Below are 18,088 nucleotides of genomic sequence, written 5' to 3'. Positions count from 1 at the left end.
ATATAAAACACAACACCTGTAACTTTAGTTTAGTTACAAAGTAATTGAGATTTAATGTTTTCAACCATGCGATCAAAGCTGAACATTACTGCTCAGAGAAGTGCCTCTAATGAACAGTTTAACGTGTGGGAACATGACAACACGGCGTGTGTGCACAGAGTTGTGCAAATGGAGGAAAAGAGGAAGTTATGAAAAGGGGATCCAGAGAGAGTCGGGGACAAAAACATACGGTGACCATATTTGGCGTAAGTACATAATGCAAGCAGAAGATGCAAATGTGATAAGGAGYGGTTGTCATGGAGACTTGATGTTCCGCAGTGATGGTTTGCTGTAAACCTGACCACATTTGCGGTATGGCCGTTGCTAAGCAGAAGCTGCTATTATGAGAGTGAGAGAGAGAAGAGGAAGACCGAAACGAAGATGTCAGTTCGTCCCACAATGCATTGCATCAGCATGACCTGTGCTGAAGTGGCTCTGTGTGTCCCAGTGGCACGTCAGCGATAGACAAACAGGTAAACATTCTGTCTGTGTAATCTATTTATACAAAGGATTTATGTCTGTGGGTCACATTATCAGTRTTTCTGTTGTGTTTGAACTGCTTCTTAAAATACTACAACTGACTGAAGTTGAGAGAAAGTTTCTTTGCTCGATGAGACTAGTTTGCTGTTTGCTAAAATTTGTCCTTTTTTCTCTGTAAGAGGAAGTGGTATTTTGCAATCAGATGGGCCCTTATATCTAGTGGCGACATTAAGACGGGGAAAAAATCGCTAGTAAAAGACCAATGTTAAGTTGTCTCAATTTGCTTTCATTTTATTTCTAAGATGAGCCTCAAGCTTGACTGTTACTTTCATTTGCACATAGTGGTGTCAGATGGGGATAAGGCACGCTGCGATTTCCTTTCTCTGTGTTTCTGTCTTGACACCTTCGTTTGCACCTGCACTCTTATCAAAATGAAAACAGGTTAAGAGAAAACTACAAATGCGACAAGCAAACGTGCCTTCTAATCTGAAAAAAAAAAAAAAACCACGAGGCTTTGTTTAACTTTTAACTTGTTGTATGTGATCAGAAAATCAACTAATGTCTGTGTTATTGTAGTCTCAACTCCACACTGTTTATTTATTTTTTTAAATTGTGCATTATTGAAATGATTGTTAATGTGAGAGTAACGCATACTTGGAGACACAGATGATAAATGAACCGTCAGGTTTTGGCGCACAAAAGCTCTTAGATGTTTCCTCAGAGAAGTGAGAGTTCACATCTGCCAGCCAATGTCATTTACAGAGGACTGAGAAATAGCAAAGCCCTGACATGATGTGGAAGCGTTAGCTGGAAAGTTGAGTTCATTAAAGATGAGGACGAAAAACAGAGGAGATAAAAGGATAATATTTACATTTAGGATGTTAATGATTAAAATGAAATGTACGGGGGGAAAATGGATGCTCTATGATTTTTTTTCCCTTTTGAAATCAACTTTTAGCTTCATTTTCATCAATGCCAAAGCGAGATGACTAAATGAAAAATATGTTACAAACGTTTTCAATATTTAAGTTGCTCTCCTGTGATTATTTTTACTTTTCTTCTTATGAAAAAATGCTGGAATTCCCCTTTTAATGTATCGCTTACACACGTCTTCCTGTTTTCAGTTGGTTAGCATTCGTGCATGAACAGTTTGCTCAGTTAGTGGGTTTATTCACTTTGCTCTGTGCTCCTTCTTTCACACATTCATTGCCTCTCTGACCTCAGCACTACTTTCCTAACTCTGAGATACATAACGTGTTGAGCAGAAGACATGTTTGAATAAACTGTTTGCAGAATGAAACTTGAAAATGTTGCTTGTAAAACAAAATCTGCAAATATTTAGCATTAGGAAACTCTGGCTCAGCTGTTAAAGATATTTATTTATAGTAAAGGGAGAATGAAACGGCACATTATTAGGAGCAGACATTTAGATGTGGGGAGTTTCAGGATAAAGGTCATCTCTGTGTATGCAATTTAGTTTTTATGACAAGTCAGTGAAAGTCATAACGCACAAAATGACAGTAAAACGGTGCACTAAAAATATGAAGAAAGATGTGGCGGAGTAAAATAAAACATACAGAAACCAAAACGAATAGAAGCCTTACACTCAGCTGCATTAAAAAAAGGGAAAATTCCACATCAGCTTCGCCGAGATGCCCCTTCTCTGAAAGTAAAACTGTCTCATATTAATCCTGAACAATATCAGTCACCATTAATTTTTATTATGTTATAACAAAATGCTCGGTTTGCTGTCAAACAGGAAGTGCTGCTAATTTAGAGCACATCGTCTACTGCAGTGTTGCTTTCATGGTTTAGAGCAAACCTTTCCATCAATAATCCCTAATTGTCTAAAACAGACAATGACATGCACAATAACACTATTTATTAAAATTCAAATTAGAAGCTATTTTTGTGCTCCCTCAGCGTGGAGGCACATTTTGTCAAGATCTTTGATAGCGTTGGCACTGCAGCCGACTCTCCCACAAATCAACACCCTGGGTTTAAGATGTGTAAATTAGAGCTGACTTATCAGCAGCTTAATATTAAACAGAACTATGCAGCGGGGAAACTGCTCCATAAAACACAAGCGTTTGAGGCGTGACATTTTTTGTTGTTGTTTTTCAAATGACAATTTTATCAGGATGTTTAAACTCATTTGCAAAACCAAAGTGTAGAATATACAATGATCATGTGTGTGTCGTACTGTTAATTCTCGCGTGGATAATATTAATCCTAATTGTTTGAAAAGAAGGCRTCTGAACTTCCTGTATTGATTTTTATTTATTTATTTTATCCTTTTTTCTGCTCATTTGAAGGTCGGACCGTAGATACAAAAAGCTGTGCTGCCGTGAAACATGTGACTAAAACATCTGACATTTCAGTGGCGTATGTTTTTAACTCCCAAGTGAAATCGACCTAGATGACCCACACAGTGGATGTTTGGGTCTGTGGCGCACATGTGACTTTAATGACTCGCAGGGTGTGCACATCCCCAACTGCAGCTCCCAAACTCGAATATCGGCACCAGCCAAGTAGAACTGACCAGCGTTATGAAAAGTTCAACAAAATGCATTGCGACTTTTATTTATTTATTTATTTATTTATTTATTTATTTATTTATTGTAATGTTTGAATTTTCTTTATGCCCACAAGTGAAATGAGTTATAGACAATATTTATGATCAGAAACAAAACCCGTCTCACAGCTGAAAATCTGTAAGGATTCCTCAGATGCCAGTTCCACTATCTCCTGAGCTGCCGGATATTGCAGCATCAGGTCCAAATCTGATTTTTGGAGGCTCCTTTAGTCCCCCAGACTTTCCTCTGACTGCAGGGGTTGAGGCACTAAAAGCCTTGTGTCAACAGCAATAGAGGAGAGTATGGTACCTGCTATTGCTTTTATATTTCCTCATTCAGTTTGTCCTGTAATATGCTACTGAAGGGCAGCAAATTGTTTCRATTTGTATCTTCCATAGTAGTCATGAGTATTTAAGTTTTATACTTTGTGGTACTATAGTAGTGGATTGATGATGTAGTTTGATGTTGGTACAAAGTGAGGAAGAGGTGCTGTGAGGTAGAGCTGAAGTCTGCATGCCACAGCAGTAGGGTTGGGCATAATCGCATCGTGTGCAATTAATCGTCAGAAAAACATTAATCGATTATTATTTGACACTTAAAGATTAATATGATTAATGCCACCAGGCAGAGTCCGCTCAGTGCTCCTCTCTGCTTCAAATACTGTATGATGAACATTTAAAAAAGTTCTGTAATTCATTTACCTATCGACACAATTAAAAATTTGATGTGTAGCCTGAAGTCTGTAATTTTGACACAATTTGGAACAGATTTTTATGAAGAGCAAATCTTTCCCACCAAATTGGTTATGTGACCTGGACGTAAGGGTCTCCAGGGGATTAATCGTCAAATTAATYGTTATCGTTTAAATACCCCAATTAATCATGATAATTTATTTTGCCAATATTGCCCAATCCTACACAGCAGAAAAGCAGTATGAAGGGGAGAGAATGGAGCTGGACTAATCTGCCACAAACTCCCTGTAAATCTTTCCATAGTTGTTTCCTCCACACCCCTCCATCTATTCATTCTTTCCGTCTGCCGTTTTCCTCCTCGCCATTCTAAGACCCTTCTTTCGCTTGTGCGTTTGACTTCTTTCTGTTTGTTTCCAACTTTACTTTCATATTATTTTTAAACCTTTCAGTCCTCATTGTCACTGTATGGTTTCCCTTATTTATATGTTTGTCTTGTTACTTCCTTCTTCCTGTTGTGTTTTCCCACTCCTTTTTTTATTCACGCACCTTTCTGCTTCTTCTTTAGCTACTGTGGAAAAGCAAGGGCAGCTCTGCTGTAACTGACCTCATACTTCCTGGTGTTGTTTTAGAAAGGGGGGGCGTGGCCATCTTTAGTATAGAGATGAGACGGAGRGAGAGGGAACTGCAGGATCTGTATGCTCAGTGCAGTCACAGCTCCCTCCTCCTCCTCCTCCTCCTTCCACAGCTGTTGCAACTGCCGCCCAGCGAGCAGCACTTCCCTGCAGCAGACAGAYGATCCAGAGGCTGGAGATCCAGTAAAGACGTAGCCCAGCCCGTCTCAGCACAGCTCCGCACAGCCCCAGCTCAGACACTTGAAGAGGCTGGGGAGGGGACGACACTAGCGCACAGCCAACACTGCAACACACACACTCCTCCTCTCCCACTCTCTCTCTCTCTCTCTCTTTCTCTCTCTCTCTCTCTCTCTGTTGGTGCTCAGCTCTGCACAGCTCCTTCACTCGTTCGCTGCTGATTCACTCGCTCCCTCGCTTGCCTCTCCTCTGCCAGTCGCTCTGCCTTGTTGTGTTCTGCCTGCCTTCCTGCCTGCCTGAGAATGGTCCAGCCGGTGCCTAAGGGTCTGCTGTCGTGGCCTGTCTGAACACACGCATAAACACACAGCGCCAGTCGACACGCGGATGCCCACGCACACTAACTGGAGAGCTATGTGAGAGGTAAGAGCTCGCTTTATAGCCCTCCACCCTGTCTCAGGGATTTGTCTAGACCTTTCCTCCTGTCTGAGCTTCTGTCCTCACTTTCTAAACTAAGACACCACGCAGAGAAATATGGAGACTGTGTCTGCTGTATGTTTACATATGTGTGTGGCTTCAGTGTATGGACCACACGGGTAACTTCCATTTGTTACAGCTTGTTTTTATAGATATGATCACATGTACACTGATAAACACATTCCTGGCTCAAACCAGGCAGCCACATAATAACTTCTTCCTGAGGGTAGTGCTAGTTAGCAAGAAAATTTGCTAGTGTGTGTACGTGTGTGTGTGTCTGTGTCTGTGTGTGTGTTTTGGAAGGCCGTGGTTTTTCCAGGAAGCAGTGAAGAGGATCAATAGATCGCCCACTCAGCTTTCATTCCCTTCATCTGACTCAACATTGGACATGTTGGGAGTTATCCTGCAGGGCTCGGTAAAACACACACACAATCGTTGAAAAAGGAAGAAGGAAAAAACAAATCTCAAGCATCTTCACCCTTCTCGCTGCGTCAGCCTGAAGGTGGGAAGCATGGCTTTACATGTGTGCATTTCTGTAACGTGTGTGAGGCGAAACTCCCACCCTCTGTGTATGTAAATTACGCGTGACATGTGAAGCTGCTGCTACCTTATATGGCGAGCAGTATTTCAGTACAGTAGAATCTTGCCAAGCTTTTCGGGTCGCAGGAGGAGAGAGTGTGTTAGAAGGTTGACTCTGTCTGTGTGTGTGTGTGTGTGTTAGTGTATACGTCTGGCTGAGCGAGTGTTTGCATGCGTCTGACAGAACGGTGGTGGGGGAGTAACCAAAAAGAGGAAGAAAGTTTAAAAAGGAAAGACACCCAAGAAAGAAATCCAGTAAATGGAGGGATTTTACGAGCTGATGTTCAAGCGGGTGTAAAAGTAAGTTGCGTCATATTTTATTTTGACTTTGGACAAAGATTTGTGTGTTTTTCTTGGGTTCTTTAAAGATTTAGGTCGGTTTCAAATAATCAGTCCAATATAAGTATGCCAAAAATGCCGCTGGACAAACTGTCTTGTACTCAAAACTGTTTCTTTTTTAAAAAGTACAGCCTTTTGTCAGTGTTTCCTCTTTCTGAGTCCAAAACTGAAAAAAAAAACAGCTGTATAAAACTCTGTTGAATAAAAGAAAAAAAAAAGTAAAAAAAAAAAAACAGACGTATGACAGACGATCTTCGCAGCTTTAACTTTTAGCTTCCATTTCACATTTTTTACCTCTTTGTTTCTCCTCACCATCTCTGCCCTTCTCCTCCTCCTCGCCTCTCCGGGTTTCCTCTTGGCGGCGTGTCCGTGGTTGGGGCAATGGTGAGGAATGTTGTTGTTGTTGTGACTGAGCTGGGTTCATGGTGGCTCAGACAGGAGCACGCACACAAACAACACCCGTATGTACACACATGCAAGTGGGCAAAACGCAGACAGATGTGTGGTTTGTTGTATGGAGGAGTTTTTAAACAAAAGCCCTGCTGCAGGTGGACGGAGTTGCTGTCTAGAAACCATCTGTGCAACATTTCATTTTGTTGGTGCGACTATGGCTGGCGAAAATGACATCTCTTTGTATAGATGTATAGACAGAGGAAGTGTTGTCGGTTGCCTCTAACTTCACATCTGCCCCACAGACAGGATTATGTGCATACTTGAGTCTGCACTGACAGGTTAAGCCGTTATTACATGAAGAACCCTTTGGTCGTTCCTGTGATGTTATGGCCACGTTTCATTCCTTCTGAGTGTTGCTTTCTCACAGCTTTGGTTGAGTAAGACACCCTCCACTTAACACAAGTCCTTGCTAAGCTAATATTAATTGACTTCAACAGCTGTCAGAAGCCCAGCTTTTTGTTACTCTTGTAATTAACGAGTGTTTAACCTGACATGATACCCATCTGCCTCAGCTCTTATCAGCATTTGATAATGTTCAGGCTTGTGTCTTAGTAACACATTGCACTTTGAAGCCAGGGGCAACCTTTCACTGAATTACACAGCAGCATTAATATGCAACATGAGAATGTTCTGAAGCCGTTTTGTCGTCAAGTCWGTGTTTCGTGAAGAATCTCTCCAGAGGTACACAGCCAACATAAGCATGTGCTTGTTTTCCATCCACTACAGCACCATCAGCTTCTTCTCATAACTGTGACAACAAATCTCCTCGTCCAGGAAGTACAGGCAAGGAGCTAAAACATTTTTTAAATCCTCCTACCATAACTGATTCTCATACCATTTTCCCCTCTTAAAATCTAGCTTGTTTTCATCAACGTGAACAGATCTGTTTCATTTAGTCAAACTTTGTGGYACACGCGTTAGCAATGCCTCATTTCTTTAGAACTGGCTCACAAAGCACAACTATTAATAACTAGTGCAAGAAGAAGTAACATTTCCCTTTAGGTATTTACTTTTGCATTTTATGCACGGATAAAAGAACCAAATGTAGTTTTTAATGGGCATGGACTTTGCAAACATGGTTAAAAGTTCTTGTGTTCTGTTGTTGTATGAAAACTATTTTTACTTAATTGTTTGTTTCGTTGTTTCTACATCTGATATACTTTCACTTATGCAGTCAAATGATATCTGACATCTGGTGCGCAGACCAACAAGTTTAAAACTYGTATTACTTCTACTGATTATATATTTTTTCCACTCGGTTTGGCCGGTTGAAGATGTCCTAAGTTTGTAATTTATCTTATTTAGGTCATCCGTTATCCTCGCAGTTCATTTCATCACATGTTTACACTTAATACGTGTACACAGAGGTTCAGTGTTGCTCACAGATGGAGGTATTCACCACATCCTAGGAACACTTAGTGTTTGGACAGAGAAGAGTTTTGTGTTTTTGCAAAAGTTTAGCATTTCTGTATGTCGTCAGTGTGTTGTCTTGTGTGTGCCTGTGCGCGTGCACAGCTCTGTCTACGTCTGCTAAACAAGAGCTCTCATTGTCCCAGAGGTTTGCTCTAAAAGGAATCAATAGCCATTGTTTATTTTGCATTCCGAGMTCAAGCTGCACTTTCAGAGCTTAATTATATAATTGAAGGACAAATAAGTTAGTAAAATTAAAGTTGAGATGAGCTAATAACTCCATGACGATGACGACGAAAAGGGACACTCAAATTAAGATATTTTTTTCTTATATGAGCCCTTTGCAGCATGGTTGTCCATTTTAGATGTGTTTAATTGATGGATAAATAGATAAATATCTTCTTTAGATTTTATATTGTGCCCAATGGATGCAGACATTATTGGAATTAAATCCAAAACACATTAAAAGTGCTGTAATGAATGCAAAATATGCAGATGTGTAAGTAATAAAAGTGCCATAGCTAATGTTTTATTGGTCTATACAGTTTAAATTTGTGTTGAGCAATTTTAAATATATCAAAAGACAGCAGAAAAAAGATGCAAGCATTCATTTATCAATATAAGCGCCAGAGTTTGTGTGTTTGAAGGGTCAGTGAGGACAATACTGGTACACTATTTTCTGAGCACACGCTGCATTACGAGCTGGAAGACCAGGAGTGCATTTCCGACTGCTTTGTCCACCATGACGATCTGTATCAGCAAACTGTCACCCTGACTCCACCTTAGTCAGAATGCTGAAACTACTCCCTTTTACTGAAAAGCAGTAAACCAGAAAAGGTGAATGCTTTTGTCTCAACAGATAAGGTAAAAAAAGGCAGCCACAGCTGTCTTTTGATTGCTAGGTATGCACATAAACTGCAGCATATAGTTACTAATACTGCACTGTTTACCACCAGTGTGTAACTACTCTGTCAAGATGAGGCTTTGAAACATTTTGATCTACTGCTTTGTCTGTTTATTTGTAATATGACACAAAGACCTCACAAGCCAAGTTTTTTATTTTTTGAATTTGCATGCAGGTAAGAGAAAAAAAAWTATTTTGGTGAAGATTGGATCACTGTCATTAAAATATCAAAGTACTCACAAAAGGAGTGGGTAAAATGATGGATATGCAAACATTGGTGGAAAACTAGCTTCTTCCACCCAAACAAACCTGAAATGTCAAACTTTAGTGTTCTCTGTTTTTAGGAAGTCTTATCATGACTTTAAACCCCACCTTCTTTTTTTGTAATCTCCAAATTGAACTAACATTACTGCAACACCCACTCATATTTTCTAATACTTGGATAGCTCTAGGTTTTAATCAGTTGAGGCACGTCTTTACAACAAAACAGGTCTTTGTCCTCAGAAAACCTTTATCAATTAGCTCTAAGAGTGTTTTATTTTCGTGCGTTTTTCTGAATATAGGTGATTGCTGGAGGATCATTTGCCACAAAATGCAAATTAGCTTTGAGTCTCAGAGCCAGTAGAAAGTAAAAAAAAAAGATGTCCAGACTTGTTTCTCATATCAGATTACACGTACGCCATTAAGGCATTTGTTGGTGTTGCATGACCGTGATCTGTTGGTGATGTGCCGATATCAAAGACTTCTTCTAATTGCAACCTGGTACAATTTCTGTCCAYGTGTTTTAAAGGCTAATAGGAAACACTCAGTCTCTCTCATTCACTCTCGCTCGCCATTCCCTTCCTCTGCTGTGATTGACCTTGCACCAGCTTACAAGACCTTGGAGGCTGAGGGGAGTGTTGCTGAGGATGCTGGAAGAGGGTGTAGGCCAGACAGTCACACTGATATATGGACCAAGTTGAGGTCGTGGAAAGAAACAAAAAGATCAAAGAAGTCAAAAACCTCATAAATACAGCAGTAAGAAGCTAAAAATTTAACATTCAGTAATGTAAATAAAATGAAACATATGAAAGGGGCACCAAGTGGTAAAAGGGGATTAGTTTGAGTTAGGGGCGTGCAACGGGGAAGACCACAGAGATGAAGAAATCAATGGAGCAAGGCTGTTCCTGCCCAGACATGATGGATCATAAAGACCTCTGATTATTACTCTGGCACATTACCACACTCTACATCGCCACAGATACGCACTGCTTTCTTGAAGAAACCATGGAAAATGATTGCAACAGAACTCAGAGGGCATCAGTTCTTCATCCGTCAAGTCATAACAACACTGGCACATTCATTTAAGGAAATCTTTAAATAGATCCCTCTGTTCCACCTCATTAAAAGTGTCCAGCTGTGGCTTTTGTTCAGTAAAAATCCGCAGCATCTTATTTGTGTGGCAAAATGTGTGTCCGATCAGACTGAAGCTGTYCTGCAGTTAAAAAAAATAGAAGTAACATTATATGAAATGAAACCTAGAGGTCCTGGGGAACTCAGGATAAATCATGAGTATCGGGCCAGGCTGACTTTTCACAGGAGTGAAGATGAAATGATGTAAACAGAGTTCATGGGAACAGAAACATGCCCATGGTTGTGTAAACAAAAACATGGCATATTCCAGAGCAAGACACTGAGTCGAGAAATGTTTTGGACACGAAAGGGTGATTAAACTGACAAGGAGCTTTACTTCTTTCATTATATGAAAAACCAGCGTTTAATAAAAGTGTCAGACTTTATTAAAATTGTTTTTATTAGGCATTGGAATTGATTTGTATCTATATCACAGTACGTGCAACGTCGGACAGTTCTCGCATTTGCATACATTTGTGCTTTGAATCCAAAGGTCGTCTCTAGCTGTTGCGCTCTTTCAAGGGTCATGCAAGGTGAACAGAAAGCGTTTACTTCTTCACTTCCTGTTTTTCCTCTCTAGAAGCATGGTTTACCCATGTGGCTAGGTCACCCTGCCTTCAGCTGCTTCTGCAGCAGGGTGCTGAAATATTGTGTTTGCTGTGCTGTGTAGTTAGCAGTAGTTAGCTGCTGAAGGTACACGTGCCTTTCTGGGAAAAGCGATTACCCTGTAAGGGTGTGGTGACTCACGCCGTCTGTGTGATAAGAGCCGAATTGGCCCCTGGGAGCCTAATCATACAAATTCCCTCAGCACTAAAAATATACACCAAAAACAAAATGGCAGTAATAATAATGTTTTTCACTTCAGACTGTGACGTAACCGTTGCAATACTGAGACCACTTTTATGTGATTGTAACGTCAGCATCATTTTTTCCTTCTCAAACTTGCCTCCAAAAAGGACTTAACTGGATCTTTTATGAATTGTTGGATGACAGATTGATTTATTATGTGTTTATGGGACAGCAAGTAGCCATGGAAATCTTAAACGGAGTGATAATTTCAGCCTGTGTGTGTGTGTTTTTCTCCAGCAGCGGGCAGGTCAGCCTCCTGGTTGCTCCTCCCCCTGCCCTCACCTGGCCCTCAGCCCAGAATGTTGCTGCAACTCAGGCTAGCGCTCATTGGTCCCGACTCTCACAAGACTTCACAAGAAAGGAAATGACTAAACTCTTCTCCCTCGTGCCCTGCCTCAACCCCCCCCCCCCCCCTCGCTTTCACTCTCTTCCTTTCGTTCACCTTTAAACGCATTAATAATGGCCAGCTTTGCGTTACTGGACGGCAAGTGATACAGGACTTGATCTGATTTTCTCCTGCGTCGGTCAGAAGAGGCGGAAAGTTGTGAATAGCAGCATTGTGCGTTTTTTGTGTGTGTGAGTATGAGCGCTGTGGTGTGATGAGCGTGTGTGTGCAATATGTGTGTTTAGAGCGCAGGGCAGGGTGAAAGTTTTATTTGTTTTAGCTGACACCCCTGCATTTTTGACATTTGTACATATTCCTCATTCCCGCAGCTGCATAGCGTTGCAGTGGCACGACTGAAGAGGTCCAGCAGATCTCCTCTGAAAGACACGAGGAGACAAAAGCATAAAATGTTTTTATGTGAGTCATTAGACTAATCTGTCTCTCTCTCCCTCCCGTTGTCTCACTCTCTCCTCAGAGGAAGTGCCTTCCCTGATGTCTGCTGCAGCTTTGACCTGCTTCTACAGCTGAAGCTCCACCCTCCCCCCCTCGCTCGCCCGCTTGCTGCCACAGTAATACAAGTCTAAGGACAGCAGCCGCACCCTTTCCCCGCCGCCTACGCTCCGACACCAGTCGTCCCCTTTCTGCCATCGCCAACCACTGCACCCAGCTGGGCCCCCAGCCTCAGCTTTCCTCACAGGACAGCCACTTCCGCTCACCACCAGCCGACCAGCCTTACCACTGCAGCCCAGCACACCACCAGGCCCGCGCAGCATCTCACACACCTTTGCCTTTCACCTTCGCCTTTGACCCTTGAAGCCTCCACTCAGTCCTCAGTGTCCTTAACCTCCCTGAAGCAGACTATACCCCCGAGTGTCGCCTTCGTCGCCTGCTTCACCGCACCTAACCAGAGTGCTCTCATTTGTAGGCGAGAGTAAGCAATAAACAAATTGACAGAAAGGTCAAGCCAAAACGGACAACTTTTTAGGTAGTTTTTCTTTTCTTTTCCTGGATTTACTCACAGGTGTTGTTTGATCAGGAAAATGACTCATTAGCATCAAACATTGTCCTGCAACATTTCAAAAGGAGCCCTCTCAATCGACTGACGCCTTTTTTTTAATTTTGAATGTTTCATTTGAGCACGTCACAGACAGCAACAGCAAAAAATCAGAAAGGACTCTGAAGTCGTGGAATAAAACACTAGACTTTATTCGCGATTGAACACATCTCTGCGAGGAATATTTGGGCTACAGAGTTGCCATGGCCATGAACATAGCACATATCCGTGACACAAAGTGGCTGACGCTGGAAGTGTGCCGGGAGTTTCAGAGGGGCACCTGCTCGCGCTCCGACCAGGAGTGCAAGTTTGCTCATCCGGCCAAGAGCTGCCAGGTGGACAACGGCCGGGTGATCGCGTGCTTCGATTCGCTAAAGGTAAGAGGGAGAAGAAAACCCCAAAAAAAAGTAGTGGGAAGGAAGTAAYGAGGTCGTATCTCAGGCAGTGAGATGGATGTGAGACTGCAGACAGTTTGAGGAACCAAATGAAAATAGCATGTGAGGAGTGCTACATCTGGCCACAACATGTGCTCTGTTGGCCCCACTTGTTTCTGGTCATGTGACTAATGTGATCAAAGGCACAAAAGTGAGGAGGGAGTTGCATCTTTTTTTTTAATTCAGGAAGTGGTCGTGACTTTTTTTCATAAAGCACTTCTTTAAACTGCACTGTACGTTTTAGTATTTACCAAGCAGCCTAATTTCTGTTACATTTCAATTTCATAAACACAGTTGAATGAATTTCTTCAGCAGCACACAAATGATGATGAAAACCCTGCAGTGATGTAGCTTTTGGAGAGAAAAAACAGATGAATTAGTTGACAAGTGCTCAGACTCTACAGATGCCTAAATGTTTCACATCCTAACAGCAAAAAAAGGAGTGAAGCGGTAGCATCGTCATGGTGCTCTCACTCACTCAAACCACTTCCTGTGCAAAGGCCTAAGGGCRGCCACAGGGGGTTTGTGTGAGTATCTCTGTGAATGTTTGTATTTTTCGAGCACTGTTGAGGCAAATTTTAGAAACCGGATTCAGCAATATTCCTTTTTTTTTTTTTTTTTTTGCTAGAAAGTAGGCGTTTCTGTTTTCCAAGTCATCCTCGCTTCACAATCACTCTTTGAGTCAGAGCTCCAGATCTTTAACTTCAACTCAGAGTTTCCAGTAATGGCACACACATGCACAAGGTTTGGCTGTCTGTTCTGTTACTTCTCTTTTTRTTTAACCCCTGCAGACACTGGTGACTTGTGGTCATTGTGTGTTTAAATAGGTTAGGATTAAAGACAAAATGTTTGAGTAGTTACAGAATGCCATATTAAAAGACAAAATTGACCAAAGGAAAACTAAAGCCCATATGAACTCTTCTTCTTGAATTAAAAGAAATGTGCAATTGCCTCTGTGCATGTCCAACATTTTATATGCAGCCTTCTTTTTTTTTCGACCACATCAATGCTTATTGCCGCCTTTATTTAGCAGTTTTTTCTGATGAGGTATGTAAAAATGTTCCAGTGATTTACAGGAAGTAATTTATTTTCCCATTTTACTGTGCTGTAGTGATGCTGACGTGTTCCCAGAAATGAATCGCAGGAGTAAAATGTTATAAATAGCAATAGACAAGTTGGCTAGTACTGAATAAAAAAGAAAAAAAAAACTCTGGGATCCTTCTGCTGAAATAAAACTGCAACAAAAGCTTGACTTAGATTCCCTTGATTTGGATGTCACCATCCCCCTCGGTTCTGCAGAAGTTGTGCGCAATCGAAGCATACGCTGACTGAAAGGTGGATCTCCTACCATCAGGTCGAAGGATACTGATACAGTACATCTAGATGTGTTTCGATTATCAATAACATTATAAAGGTCACCAACATAAAAGAGCAGCTAGTAGATGTGTGGTAGCTGTTTGAAAGACCTGTGGGGTTTATTTTAGTAGTTTGGACTAATTTTCAGCTAGACTTTATTTATTATTTTTTTTTGTATTATCGGAGATGGGTGATGCTTTTTTTAACAGCTTGTTCCATTTTTGTCCTCCGGTAATGAAAAGCAGAGCAGGTCTCAAAAAAAAACCCACAGTGGAAACGGCACAAGAAGGTTAAAGACTGAGAAAAGAATAAAGAAAAATAATAACAGTAAAAATCAGAAACCGAATCTTGATATTTTTTTCATTAAGTGCATCGATAGTTGGTGAAATCTAAACCTGAAACGCACCGAATCATAAATGTTCCTGTTGCACAGATCTCCAAACACTGATGAGATCAGTTGTCCTACTTTACTTTAAAACAGATTAAACAGCTGAAATGTGGGACAAACTCTCCGATGATTTGCGTTACGTGGAGCCATATTGCTCTCCTTTACAAGTCTCACGCACACGTCAACGCACCCTCTTGGACATGTGCACAGGCTTCTTTGCCCATGAGAGTGGATCGACCTTCTTCTTGAGAAGTATATAATTAGAACAGGTCTCACATGATCACCAGTGCATAGCTGAGCAGGTCACACCCAAACCAAGTCATTTCCCCAACATCCACTCTCTCTCTCTCTTTTTAGCCTGTGTTTTTAACATAGAGAAAACACACACGTATGCACATGTGGTCAAAGCCTCGCACACAAAACGAAAGCATGCTGGTTCAGAGTCTATGAAGGAAAAGACAAAAGATAATATTTGTGTAAACCAAAAAGAAAAAAGGTTCTTTTGTAACTTCTCACTGCAAAATTCTAGGCATATGTGAGAGATATACCTTCTGGTTAGAGTTTATTTATTTATTTAGCCCAATGCAGTTGTGCTCTGGCTTTAGACTTGGCCTTAACCCCAGAGCACGGCCCTTTCTGCTGCTTGTCTATCTGGTTGGTGCAGCACAGGCAGCTCAGCTATGTTGAAACAGGGCAAATATTTGGAAAAGGATAATGGCGGCCTGGACTCCCAGATTTAAATTTGGCTTTTTAATGTTGCCTGTTGATGATTAACTGCCGAGCAGATAGTTCAGATGTGATAAAACCATTAAGAATGTGTAAACAAAATGCACATAGCTACAATTAATATTAGCAACAGATGGTTCTAATGAAGCAGGTGGGAAAGCGCAGAGTTTAAAGCAAAAGCATYGTCATATTTTAATGAAGGAGGCCCACTTTTATCCATCAGTGTCTGTTATCTCGTGGATTCAGGTCCTCTGACTTGCTGCACCGATGACTTCCTAATATGACTTGATTATAATTGTCGCTTAAAGCTGCGGAAAGAACAGAGCTAATGTTGTTCACATTAGTTTATAGACTGAATGTGAAGCGGTATGGGTTACTGTCTGCAGTGAACRAACTTGTCGTTGCTTGTTTTCATTCTTGTAGTGCTCCTTCCTCTGGGTGTCCCGCTCAGTCTAGTTTCTAGCTCATTTAGTTCAGGCCACACCCATTTAAAAGCATGGTTCACATTACGCCTATTAACAACCCCTATCCCCACACACACATTTACATTTAGAAACCTGTGTGGCAAGTGTGCAGGGGGTGGGGGGAGTGACATCAGCTCTGTTATGTGAGCTATCAGCAGAAGCAGGTTGCCTTTTTTTTTTCTTTTAAGCCAACTCTGCCTCTCATGTCGTAAAATAAAAAGCGGTTAATATCTGTCTTGGACAGCAGTTTAAAGATACGGACAATTTAAAGCATTGGAGGCTTTGTGCTCTAACTGCCAACTTGACACACCCACTGTCGTCACGTCTGACTTCTGAGCAAAAAACAGGCCAAATGGGAACACATTTGTATTTTAAAGTTATTTTTTGGGCCATATTGATACAAAACTGTTTTTTAAATTATTTTTTATTTATTCATTTATTTTTTTTTTTCAGTTCTGCCCCCAATCTAACTTGGAGACATGTTTGTGACACAGTCTTTGGTCATCTGTTCTAGTTTACTAAGTTAATTTGCAGCATTATAGGTGACCATTCAAGTTAAGGAAAAAGAAACAATTAAAACTAAAACTGGGGGGAAAAGAAAAGAAAAAAGCATCTATACTCTTCAATACATTTTACACTGGGCACTTGATTGGCAGCCCCTGGAGGGACCAGACCCTCAAAACAAGTCAGTATCAACAGCAAAATAAGCTATTTGACTATTTTTTACGTGTGCAACCCACTTACAGTACACAGCTCTAMTGCTCATCCCACAAATCATGATCCTTACAAATGTGGCACCATTTAAAATGGAAATTAACAGGATTTCCAATGGTATAAGATTTATTGCCAAGTAGCATTGTAACAACAAAGAAATATATTACCAAACACACATTTCCTTACTTTTTGTACTGAGTCTTTTCTAAATTTTCAAGTAAATGAAGCATAAAGGCAACAAAATTAATCAAAAACAATATTTTAATTTCAGAAAGCAAACCCGATATGAGCTTTGAAAAAAATAAATACAGACTCGGAGTGCACAAACCCACTAAAATAAATGTTTTGCAGAAGTTGTTGAGACAGATAAAACAAAAATAAAGTGATAAAGAAAGGGACACGACCAGAGAAAGAATTTCAGTAACAAGAAGCAGCACATACAGTTCAAAAGAAAACTCCTCTGCATTAAGGAAGCTTGTAAAAGATTTTTCACAACATATTAAATATGACTATCTAATAATATGTCTCTATATTTTCTAACCATAAAATAGTAAAACATTCATTTAAAAGGCTCGGGTCTGGTCGCCTTCTTCCTTCATGTTTTTTTGCATTTCTGTCTGTCTGTCTCTGTGTTTCCTCTTTCATTTTGATAGCATGTTTCTAGCAGTGACTGGAATAAACAGTAACAAATTAGACACTAACATCCGTATATCAAATAAGTAGCAATGGTTAGACACGTGTTTGGGCAAATAATAGCTGTTTTGTGTTAATGGTGCTTTCAGATTTTGAACAGCCCCGTGCTCTTTAAAATCAAGATTTTGTTCAGTTAGTGTAACAAGCACAGGTTATAAGTTCAGGAGGTTAATAATGTATACACAATATTGACTAGCACACATTTTAAATGGTAACAACTAGGACTTTAGTTGTTATTTTATAGGAACCAGTGATGAATTGTAACAGTTAGAGTTTACGTAATTAAATTTACATCTTTACTTAAGTATTTTCAAATTAATTCACAATAAATCATCTACAACTTTTATTTTTCTGGTTCTCTCTCTGGATGAAGCTTCAGGTTGCTACTGTAAAGCTGTAATTTAGACCAATTTTTTTTTTTCATTTTTGGTCTATGGGAATTTCATCCCTCAGTAATTGACACAGGGAATCTTCATCCTAATTGGATTTTTAATGAGATTATGGTGAGCACAGTCACAGTGAATAATTTTGCTCTTTCCTTCATTTTGATTCAGACAAATGAAAGAGCCAGCTTTTAGGACGCTGCTCGTATTTCTGTGTTGTGTGTTTGTTAGTCCTCCTAACTCTGCTCCTGATAGAAGCCAGCATGTTGTCTAAAAGTCCCAAAATAAGAGTTTTATTTTAGAAAGTAGGTTCACASCAGCCTGTTTATTCTAGTGTTGATGGGACTATACTTACATCTGCCTTACTTTCACACTGGGGGGCTTTGTGTTTAATAGCACACTAATCCTGCCCTCCACACACACAAAACCATACATAGCTGTAGTGTGCTCATTTTATGGTGTGTGTGTGTGTGTGTGTGTGTGTGTGTGTGTGTG

At 40.6% G+C, this 18,088-nt stretch overlaps 1 protein-coding gene across 16 annotated transcripts in view; it reads left to right on the top strand.

Moving 5' to 3' along the window:
- mbnl1 (muscleblind-like splicing regulator 1) overlaps window positions 1-18,088 on the top strand; it is a 45,088-nt gene that overhangs the window by 3,052 nt on the left and 23,948 nt on the right. For 13 of the 16 annotated variants that reach the window (XR_001311468.1, XR_001311467.1, XM_014023243.1 and 10 more), the window contains exons 2-3: window positions 4,533-5,016; window positions 11,857-12,812. Coding sequence is in view for 14 of the 16 variants with exons in the window: in XM_014023243.1 (XP_013878697.1) it covers window positions 12,639-12,812 (174 nt within the window). In the remaining 2 variants the exon portion in view is untranslated. Of the gene's footprint in view, window positions 1-4,532; window positions 5,017-5,716; window positions 5,950-11,452; window positions 11,556-11,856; window positions 12,813-18,088 lie in introns of those variants that run through there. The other 3 variants (XM_014023234.1, XM_014023236.1, XM_014023235.1) reach the window with 3 other exon arrangements.

The sequence above is a fragment of the Austrofundulus limnaeus genome, unplaced genomic scaffold, assembly GCF_001266775.1.
Source record: "Austrofundulus limnaeus strain Quisiro unplaced genomic scaffold, Austrofundulus_limnaeus-1.0 Scaffold361, whole genome shotgun sequence".
Lineage (NCBI taxonomy): Eukaryota > Metazoa > Chordata > Actinopteri > Cyprinodontiformes > Rivulidae > Austrofundulus > Austrofundulus limnaeus.
The sequence above is the reverse complement of the archived record's forward strand: the minus strand, read 5'-3'. Positions and strand labels throughout refer to the sequence as shown.